At 34.3% G+C, this 11670-nt stretch overlaps 1 protein-coding gene across 1 annotated transcript; it reads right to left on the bottom strand.

The window, feature by feature from the left end:
- Window positions 1-5185: 5185 nt before the first annotated feature.
- Window positions 5186-7511, bottom strand: LOC117319509. The gene is made up of 3 exons (XM_033874301.1): window positions 7020-7511; window positions 6484-6661; window positions 5186-5987 (listed from the first exon to the last, which is right to left on the bottom strand). The coding sequence occupies exons 1-3, from the start codon at window positions 7101-7103 to the stop codon at window positions 5188-5190; spliced, it is 1062 nt and encodes a 353-aa protein (XP_033730192.1). The 5' UTR covers window positions 7104-7511; the 3' UTR covers window positions 5186-5187.
- Between the last annotated feature and the right edge of the window lie 4159 nt (window positions 7512-11670).

Genomic DNA, 11670 nt, shown 5'->3' with positions numbered 1-11670 from the left:
TTTTTATCGATAATCCCTATTTTATAAGGTTTCAGAATGGATACAGTATATGAATATATATTAATTCAATGGTTGTTAACTAACAACTGACTAATGACATGTCATATCCCTGTGGCCCTAACCACAGGCCTGGGCATTTCTAGTCTTATATTAAAAGATAGCCAGAAATACCTATATATGTATTCCTACTATTTTTTAATATAAGACTAGACATGCCCTAATCCGAAGGGTTCTGATATTAATATCGCCTTCCAAGCTGCCTTGCAGATCGTCAGAAAATTCGGGTGTACCTAATCGGTCCACCTAATGAGTGACCTGTGGGGAATGAGTGTCCTGTGCGAGTTTTTTCACGCCCCGCAATTCGTTAAGTAATATTTTTAAATATTTTTTTCTGTATCATACAGATGAACGTCGAACCCATTACCATGCCAAATTTCACTTTGATTGGACGTGTGCATATTATGCATTTTTACGACAAAGTTACGGTGCAGCGCACATGCGAGTGTCCTGTGAGGTTTTTTCACGCCCCGCAATTCTTTAAGTGACATTTTCGAATATTTTTTTCTGTATCATACAGATGAACATCTAACCGATTAATTTGCCAAATTTGACTTTGATTGAACGAGTGCATATTATGCTAATGTACCGGCAAAGTTACGATGCATTACACATGTGAGCGTCCTGTGAGGAATGAGTGTCCTGTGAGAGTTTTTTCACGCCCCGCGATTCATTAATAGACATTTTAAAATTATTTTTTCTCTAGCATACAGATGAACATAGAACATATTAGCATGCAAAATTTGACTATGATTGGACAAGGGCATATAATGCAAATATATGCAAATCTATCGGCGAAGTTACGGTGCACTACACACGCGAGTGTCCTGTGAGGAATGAGTGTCCTGTGAGTGATTTTACACGCCCCGCAATTCGTTAAGTGATATTTTTAATTTTTTTTTCTGTTTCATACAGATGAACATCTAACCCATAACCATGCCAAATTTGACTTCGATTGGACGTGTGCATATGATGCATTTTTTACGACAAAGTTACGGTGCTGATCGATTTGTTCGCACGCCCCATTTCATTTACCGATGGTTATACACATGTACCACCTGTGTCCTGTGGCGCCGTGCCAACCTCGGGTACCTTGACGTGTTAGTTATATATCCTTGCCGCAGGCATGGATCACTGTTAATTAAACTGCTGAAAACGTTTTTTTCTTAAATGTGCGGGCCGGTTTGTGCTGCTCCTTTTACATGTAATTTACGCACATATGATAACTTAATGCATTGTTTAAGCTACTTGAGTTAGACGTATTAATATAGAATTGAACAATATAACTTATACATAATATATAACCAAATATAATGGTAAACTGTTATTAATACATAGAATTTGTTAATCTCAGTCTGAAAACTTGTAATGTACAATCACAAACAGGTCGACAGGTGATATATTGTCATGTTAATAAAATTTGAGCGTTTTTGTTCACGCCCCGCAATTCATTATCTGATGTTTTAAAATTATGTTTGCTGTATAATAAAGATGGACATCTAATCGATTGATCTGCCCCGCAATTCGTTAAGTGATATTTTAAAAAAAAATTCTGTATCATACAGAAAAACATCTAACCGATTAATATGCCAAATTTAACTTAGATGGGACGTGTGCATATTATGCTAATGTACCGCCAAAGTTACGATGTGAGCGTCCTGAGAGGAATGAGTGTCCCGTGAAAATTTTTTCACGCCCCGCAATTCGTTAAGTGATATTTTAAAATATTTTTTTCTGTATCATAGAGATGAACATCTAACCGATTAATATGCCAAATTTAACTTAGATGGGACGTGTGCATATTAATAATATACTGGCAAAGTTACGATGCATTACACATGTGAGCGTCCTGAGAGGAATGAGTGTCCCGTGAGGAATGAGTGTCCTGTGAGGAATGAGTGTCCTGTGAGAGTTTTTTCACGCCCCGCGATTCATTAAAAGATATTTTAAAATTATTTTGTCTGTACCATACAGATGAACATATAAACTATTAGCATGCAAAATTTGACTCTGATTGGACGAGTGCATAATATGCAAATATACCGGCGAAGTTACGGTGCAATACATATATGTGAGTGTCCTGTGAGGAATGAGTGTCCTGTGAGAGTTTTTGTACGCCCCACAATTCGATAAGTAGTACTTTTGTTAACTCCTTCTGTACCATACAGATGAACATCGAAAATTTATTCATTTTCGGTGCAGTGTCCAGTGCGGTTTTTGCACACCCCACAATTCGTACATATACGCGATGTCTATTACTATCAACAAGTACATTTTAGCAAATGCTACGAAAAACAAGTAATAGATTTTAAAATGCATGATATTTGTTTGTTCTGTACTTCCTGCCGCTTGACAAATCGGAGAGCAATGTTACAAAGATATTACAAAAATATTGAATTGGTGACCTTTAGTCTTTATTTTGTCAAATATTGTAATTTTGTATTTGTTTTGGGAAAGGGCGTTGATAAGTTGCAAAAACTTGTGCCAAATCCCCCTGTACTTTTTGTCAATAAAATATATTTGGATAAAATAAATGCTACGACGAATTTACAGTAAGTTTAAGGTGAGTGTCATGTCAGTTTTTTGCACGTTTTGTTGAATTGATAGGCGTGTAATAGATATGAATATTAACTAATAGTATAACTATTTTGAAGTCATCACTGAGTAAAGGGTAAATAGGTTAAGATTTTTGCGCTGCTCTACGAAATAAAGGCCTTAAATTTTAAACGTTAAAAACAACTGTTATTGGTAATGTACGAAAAGCAGTACTGCCGTCAATTATATGTTTAAATGTATTTAAACTTTAAAGTGCATTAACTATGTAGACAGTGTATTTGCACTTTTACTAAATACGTGTAATTAGAAATTACATTAAAAGTTAAGACTGTGCATTTTCTTGGTGTACATGTTGATCGTGAGCGTTAGTTAAATATTGAAGGATTTTACTTTTCATTATATTTTATTAACCGTAATTATTTGTTTACATCGTTCCTTTTTCAAAATGTAATTAACAGTACAGTGTATATGAATTGATTGGTGATGCCAACTAACTCACTTTATATACATATACATGTATAATTATTATATACGGACTTGGGGAGAAAATACGTATATTGTAGGCGTAATAAAGTTAATTCTTGTAGAATTCTTATAAACGGACTTAGGGAGAAAATACATATATTGTAGGCGTAATAAAGTTAATTCTTGTAGAATTCTTATAAACGGACATAGGGAGAAAATACATATATTGTAGGCGTAATAAAGTTAATTCTTGTAGAATTCTTATAAACGGACTTAGGGAGTAATGAGTGTCCAGGGAGATACTTTTCACGCCCAGGAATTCGTTAATGAAGATTTTTTGAATTTTTTTTCTATAACGTACATATTGTCCCATTATCTACCACCATGCAAAATCTCACTTCGATCGGACCAGTGCATATTATTAAAATGCACCGATGAAGTTGCAGTGCAGCGTGCACTCGGGTGTCCCGGGCGTATTTTTCACGCCCGGGAAGTCGTTGATTTATATTTTTTGATTATTTTTTCTGTAACATACAGCTTATACCTTTATCTAACATCATGCAAAATTTCACTTCGATCAGAAGAGTGCATAATACTAAATTTTACCATTAAATCTTACGAAGTTGCCCTGTATTTCGGCTGCGGTCGGCATGTGAGTGTCCAGGGTGTACTTTTCACGCCCAGGAAGTCCTGGATTTATATTTTTTATTTTTTTTCCTGTAACATACAGATTAAACCTTTATCTAACATCGTGCAAAATGTCATTGCGATCAGACGAGTCCATAATACTAAATTTTACCATTATATCTTGCGAAATTACGATGAAGTCGCCATGTTTTCCCGGCTGCGGTCAGCACGTGAGTGTCCAGGGCGTATTTTTCACGCCCAGGAAGTCGTCGATTTATATTTTTTGATTATTTTTTCTGAAACATACATATTATACCTTTATCTAACATCGTGCAAAATGTCATTGCGATCGGACGAGTGCATAATACTAAATTTTACCATTAAATCTTACGATGTTACGATGAAGTTGCCCTGTATTACGGCTGCGGTTGGCACATGAGTGTCCAGGGAGGTTTTTACACGCCCAGGAAGTCGTTAATTTATATTTTTTGATTATTTTTTCTGTAACATACAGATTATACCTTTATCTAACACCATGCAAAATGTCATTGCGATCGGACGAGTGTATAATACTAAATTTTACCGTTAAATCTTACGAAGTAGTGTACTCCAAAGATTGGAAGGGAAGTAACTCTATTGTTAAAATAAGAATGTTACCAGACTGCGATGAGGACGCGGTTCTACAAAGAGTCCATTATTTATTTATTTTAAAATGAGTATAACTAATATATTGGCTATATGTAACACATTTACTTAATTTTTTTGACTGTCCATATTTTTATTTTATTTCTTAACACTAAGATATTGTTTATGATAAAGTTTTTCAAGTATAAAATCAGAATATACTATTTGGAATAATTTCCTCACTTTGCATTAAAACATTATTTATTTGATTATAGATGAAGATGTAATTTATTATAAAACTTATATTATGTGTATTTTTTACTGAATAATGTCACAATGTTTGATGATGATTTAATATCTTAACCAATTTCTGCATTGTACTTTGCATAATATTGTTGTAACTCATAATTTATTCATCTATATTCATGTTTTATTTTTTATGATATTTATTTATTAAATGTTTGATAATAACTTAATATCTTAACCAATTCATGCATTTAAATTTGCATAGTAATTATTGTAAGTCATGATCTATTCATCTTTATTAATGTATTATTTTTTTATGATATTTATTTATTGAATGCCTTTACATGAGTTAGATTTATATATACTAACTGTTTTAGACTTTTAGTTAATTTTTGTTGTTGTTAGTTACTTAGTTATTGATAAATTTTTCAATTGGATATTTATATAATTACATTTTTTAATAAACTGCTGTAAAACTGTTCTGATGTGAAAAATGTACATGTATCCTTGAACATACTGCAGAATAACCAACTCTTGTTGAGATCTGGTCAGTCTCAACTAAAAATTTGGTTTTTGTCATCTTTCACCACAAATGATAAAAAACAACATATTTCAAGTATATTGTGTATTCAAGGACAAAGAAAAATTCTCAAGTTCTTGGTCAGCTTCCTCCGAGTTGATGAGACGAGAGTGGTTTGATGGGTCAGTGTCTGTAGAATGTTGATTTTCACAAGTAAATGTCAAACTTTCTGTTTGGTAATCACAGCAAACTTTACATGTAGATCTGTCACATGTTAATAGTTTTTCTTTTGAGTTTCTATTTGCTGCCAATATTTGACAATTTCTGAAACTAATTTCTGTTTCACTGGCCTCACTGTCTTCCTCACAAAGTTTCTTTTCCTGTTTTAAACATTCCTGTTCCGGGTCTGTTTCACACCTGCCTTTATAAAACCTGTCATTCTCGTTATGCATGGAAGGCATCTGAACACTATTCATATTTGTGGATGGAACAGATTTATCTCTGTAAGGATCTGTCTGTATTAAAACTCTTCTCTGCATCTTACTTTGAAATTTAACATACTGTTCTGTTAGTATTCCACAATCGGTTCTCTTGGTTGGTGAATTAATCACATCTTCCCCCTTGTGAAGGAAATCATCCGTACTTTCATTTTCGACACACAGCACTTGCTGAAGTTTACTATCTTCACCTTTCCTGTCTTGGATTTGTTTACTTGCAGAATTATCTCCCTTATCTGTAGGACTCCTGAGTAACCTAGACCTGCCCTTCCCACAGATGTTCAAGTTTTCTTTGACATTTTCATCGTCCGAGTCATCAGAAGAACAGATTACATGATTGGATATCTCATCTTCAAAAAGTGATCGCACTGGAAATTTTTCCTTATCAGGGTGATCTGAAATGAAAATTCAAATTATAAAAGGATTTCAATTATTTAAAACTGATCATTTGTTAATGATATATTTAAATGGATGAGGAGATTGTTTACCCCACTAGGGAGAGTTCCCAATAGTTAAAGAGTGTTTAAATCTTAATATACTAATCTGTAAGTACAGTAAAGGATTTTAACATTATTTTGTATGAAGCATCTAGTAGTATAGAAAACCTGTTGGTGATGTACGGACAAGTATGATGCAAGTGAAAAAAGGATTTATTTTCAAACGACCATTTTATATAGCAATATACTTTATACATGTAATTTGGTATAAAATTTATAATTATCATCCTGATCATCGCTAATATAATGAGATGGATACAGGCCACATGGGACTCATATTCACCTTAAATGACATAGCTGTTGATAGGATAAACAATACAAAACCAAACTTAACTAGCTGATTCAAAAACCAAAATATAAAAATAAGAGCAAAATCCTGAAATACAACAATTACCCGTTAGATTTGGTGACTTGAAAAATGACTTTATATCACTCTGCTTGGTGCATGTCTTGAGCTGGGGAGGAGGTGGCGAGTTCTGGGTCAATAAAAACAGTTGGTTTTCCTTTGTAGACTCCCTCAGCGGACCTGAGTAAGCCTTGTGTTTTTTCAGGGGTCTTTGACTTGGCGGTGCCTGTTATACAAAATGTAACAAGACTATGATAATGAGGTCTGATACTGCAGTAGGGAACATCCACAAAGACAGAAATGGAAAGAGTGATGATCCAACATAGTTACAAATTGTGAAACAAGAACTCTGCATAAAGTCCCACATTGATTTAACCAGTAGCTACAATGTATATAGTCTCATGCTCATTCAGTAGAAATCACACTGATTTGATGTAGGAGTTCCCATACTAATTCAGCAGACACCAAGAGATCTGCTACTGGGCAAAACATCAAATCAGACATCAACAAAACAGCTATATTTCTCACCTCTGACTTAATTAATAATTATCATTTTTATGGCCAACAAATACCATAGTACCAACCTTTCTTTTATTCCTGGTTGTAAGCCACTCATCATTTTGTTCTGCAACACTTTTATTGGCATTTTGTTTTCTTATTCCACTCATTTTAACAGCTAGGCCTATCTGAATTTAAAAAAATGTCAATCATGATCACTTATTTATATAATGTCAAATTTATATGAAGTTTCTGAAGCCTTCGAATGACAGTTTATTTTACAGGTTATATAGGTAGGTCCCACTCCCAGCTACACTTTATACCCACATACATGTGTCGTACAACCACAGGGATTTCAAGTAACACGTTATCAGTTAACCATCACAACAGTGACAACACTATTCATAAATTCTGAATCTGAATATTCTGAATCCTTGTAAAAAAAAAAGTTTTATCGATAATCCCTATTTTATAAGGTTTCAGAATGGATACAGTATATGAATATATATTAATTCAATGGTTGTTAACTAACAACTGACTAATGACATGTCATATCCCTGTGGCCCTAACCACAGGCCTGGGCATTTCTAGTCTTATATTAAAAGATAGCCAGAAATACCTATATATGTATTCCTACTATTTTTTAATATAAGACTAGACATGCCCTAATCCGAAGGGTTCTGATATTAATATCGCCTTCCAAGCTGCCTTGCAGATCGTCAGAAAATTCGGGTGTACCTAATCGGTCCACCTAATGAGTGACCTGTGGGGAATGAGTGTCCTGTGCGAGTTTTTTCACGCCCCGCAATTCGTTAAGTAATATTTTTAAATATTTTTTTCTGTATCATACAGATGAACGTCGAACCCATTACCATGTCAAATTTCACTTTGATTGGACGTGTGCATATTATGCATTTTTTACGACAAAGTTACGGTGCAGCGCACATGCGAGTGTCCTGTGAGGTTTTTTCACGCCCCGCAATTCTTTAAGTGACATTTTCGAATATTTTTTTCTGTATCATACAGATGAACATCTAACCGATTAATTTGCCAAATTTGACTTTGATTGAACGAGTGCATATTATGCTAATGTACCGGCAAAGTTACGATGCATTACACATGTGAGCGTCCTGTGAGGAATGAGTGTCCTGTGAGAGTTTTTTCACGCCCCGCGATTCATTAATAGACATTTTAAAATTATTTTTTCTCTAGCATACAGATGAACATAGAACATATTAGCACGCAAAATTTGACTATGATTGGACAAGGGCATATAATGCAAATATATGCAAATCTATCGGCGAAGTTACGGTGCACTACACACGCGAGTGTCCTGTGAGGAATGAGTGTCCTGTGAGTGATTTTACACGCCCCGCAATTCGTTAAGTGATATTTTTAATTTTTTTTTTCTGTTTCATACAGATGAACATCTAACCCATAACCATGCCAAATTTGACTTCGATTGGACGTGTGCATATGATGCATTTTTTACGACAAAGTTACGGTGCTGATCGATTTGTTCGCACGCCCCATTTCATTTACCGATGGTTATACACATGTACCACCTGTGTCCTGTGGCGCCGTGCCAACCTCGGGTACCTTGACGTGTTAGTTATATATCCTTGCCGCAGGCATGGATCACTGTTAATTAAACTGCTGAAACGTTTTTTTCTTAAATGTGCGGGCCGGTTTGTGCTGCTCCTTTTACATGTAATTTACGCACATATGATAACTTAATGCATTGTTTAAGCTACTTGAGTTAGACGTATTAATATAGAATTGAACAATATAACTTATACATAATATATAACCAAATATAATGGTAAACTGTTATTAATACATAGAATTTGTTAATCTCAGTCTGAAAACTTGTAATGTACAATCACAAACAGGTCGACAGGTGATATATTGTCATGTTAATAAAATTTGAGCGTTTTTGTTCACGCCCCGCAATTCATTATCTGATGTTTTAAAATTATGTTTGCTGTATAATAAAGATGGACATCTAATCGATTGATCTGCCCCGCAATTCGTTAAGTGATATTTTAAAAAAAAATTCTGTATCATACAGAAAAACATCTAACCGATTAATATGCCAAATTTAACTTAGATGGGACGTGTGCATATTATGCTAATGTACCGCCAAAGTTACGATGTGAGCGTCCTGAGAGGAATGAGTGTCCCGTGAAAATTTTTTCACGCCCCGCAATTCGTTAAGTGATATTTTAAAATATTTTTTTCTGTATCATAGAGATGAACATCTAACCGATTAATATGCCAAATTTAACTTAGATGGGACGTGTGCATATTAATAATATACTGGCAAAGTTACGATGCATTACACATGTGAGCGTCCTGAGAGGAATGAGTGTCCCGTGAGGAATGAGTGTCCTGTGAGGAATGAGTGTCCTGTGAGAGTTTTTTCACGCCCCGCGATTCATTAAAAGATATTTTAAAATTATTTTGTCTGTACCATACAGATGAACATATAAACTATTAGCATGCAAAATTTGACTCTGATTGGACGAGTGCATAATATGCAAATATACCGGCGAAGTTACGGTGCAATACATATATGTGAGTGTCCTGTGAGGAATGAGTGTCCTGTGAGAGTTTTTGTACGCCCCACAATTCGATAAGTAGTACTTTTTGTTAACTCCTTCTGTACCATACAGATGAACATCGAAAATTTATTCATTTTCGGTGCAGTGTCCAGTGCGGTTTTTGCACACCCCACAATTCGTACATATACGCGATGTCTATTACTATCAACAAGTACATTTTAGCAAATGCTACGAAAAACAAGTAATAGATTTTAAAATGCATGATATTTGTTTGTTCTGTACTTCCTGCCGCTTGACAAATCGGAGAGCAATGTTACAAAGATATTACAAAAATATTGAATTGGTGACCTTTAGTCTTTATTTTGTCAAATATTGTAATTTTGTATTTGTTTTGGGAAAGGGCGTTGATAAGTTGCAAAAACTTGTGCCAAATCCCCCTGTACTTTTTGTCAATAAAATATATTTGGATAAAATAAATGCTACGACGAATTTACAGTAAGTTTAAGGTGAGTGTCATGTCAGTTTTTTGCACGTTTTGTTGAATTGATAGGCGTGTAATAGATATGAATATTAACTAATAGTATAACTATTTTGAAGTCATCACTGAGTAAAGGGTAAATAGGTTAAGATTTTTGCGCTGCTCTACGAAATAAAGGCCTTAAATTTTAAACGTTAAAAACAACTGTTATTGGTAATGTACGAAAAGCAGTACTGCCGTCAATTATATGTTTAAATGTATTTAAACTTTAAAGTGCATTAACTATGTAGACAGTGTATTTGCACTTTTACTAAATACGTGTAATTAGAAATTACATTAAAAGTTAAGACTGTGCATTTTCTTGGTGTACATGTTGATCGTGAGCGTTAGTTAAATATTGAAGGATTTTACTTTTCATTATATTTTATTAACCATAATTATTTGTTTACATCGTTCCTTTTTCAAAATGTAATTAACAGTACAGTGTATATGAATTGATTGGTGATGCCAACTAACTCACTTTATATACATATACATGTATAATTATTATATACGGACTTGGGGAGAAAATACGTATATTGTAGGCGTAATAAAGTTAATTCTTGTAGAATTCTTATAAACGGACTTAGGGAGAAAATACATATATTGTAGGCGTAATAAAGTTAATTCTTGTAGAATTCTTATAAACGGACTTAGGGAGAAAATACATATATTGTAGGCGTAATAAAGTTAATTCTTGTAGAATTCTTATAAACGGACTTAGGGAGTAATGAGTGTCCAGGGAGATACTTTTCACGCCCAGGAATTCGTTAATGAAGATTTTTTGAATTTTTTTTCTATAACGTACATATTGTCCCATTATCTACCACCATGCAAAATCTCACTTCGATCGGACCAGTGCATATTATTAAAATGCACCGATGAAGTTGCAGTGCAGCGTGCACTCGGGTGTCCCGGGCGTATTTTTCACGCCCGGGAAGTCGTTGATTTATATTTTTTGATTATTTTTTCTGTAACATACAGCTTATACCTTTATCTAACATCATGCAAAATTTCACTTCGATCAGAAGAGTGCATAATACTAAATTTTACCATTAAATCTTACGAAGTTGCCCTGTATTTCGGCTGCGGTCGGCATGTGAGTGTCCAGGGTGTACTTTTCACGCCCAGGAAGTCCTGGATTTATATTTTTTATTTTTTTTCCTGTAACATACAGATTAAACCTTTATCTAACATCGTGCAAAATGTCATTGCGATCAGACGAGTCCATAATACTAAATTTTACCATTATATCTTGCGAAATTACGATGAAGTCGCCATGTTTTCCCGGCTGCGGTCAAAACGTGAGTGTCCAGGGCGTATTTTTCACGCCCAGGAAGTCGTCGATTTATATTTTTTGATTATTTTTTCTGAAACATACATATTATACCTTTATCTAACATCGTGCAAAATGTCATTGCGATCGGACGAGTGCATAATACTAAATTTTACCATTAAATCTTACGATGTTACGATGAAGTTGCCCTGTATTACGGCTGCGGTTGGCACATGAGTGTCCAGGGAGGTTTTTACACGCCCAGGAAGTCGTTAATTTATATTTTTTGATTATTTTTTCTGTAACATACAGATTATACCTTTATCTAACACCATGCAAAATGTCATTGCGATCGGACGAGTGTATAATACTAAATTTTA

Source organism: Pecten maximus, unplaced genomic scaffold (genome assembly GCF_902652985.1).
Source record: "Pecten maximus unplaced genomic scaffold, xPecMax1.1, whole genome shotgun sequence".
Lineage (NCBI taxonomy): Eukaryota > Metazoa > Mollusca > Bivalvia > Pectinida > Pectinidae > Pecten > Pecten maximus.
Note: the sequence above shows the minus strand (reverse complement) of the source record. Positions and strands in the feature narration are given on the sequence as shown.

Bases quoted from the DNA above. Each gene is read 5' to 3' on its own strand.
- LOC117319509 (XM_033874301.1), bottom strand. From the start codon at position 7,103: ATGAGTGGAATAAGAAAACAAAATGCCAATAAAAGTGTTGCAGAACAA. The intron at 6,662-7,019 runs GTTGGTACTATG...TTTGTATAACAG, and splicing joins CAACCAGGAATAAAAGAAAG to GCACCGCCAAGTCAAAGACC. The intron at 5,988-6,483 runs GTAATTGTTGTA...TTTTCATTTCAG, and splicing joins CAAGTCACCAAATCTAACGG to ATCACCCTGATAAGGAAAAA.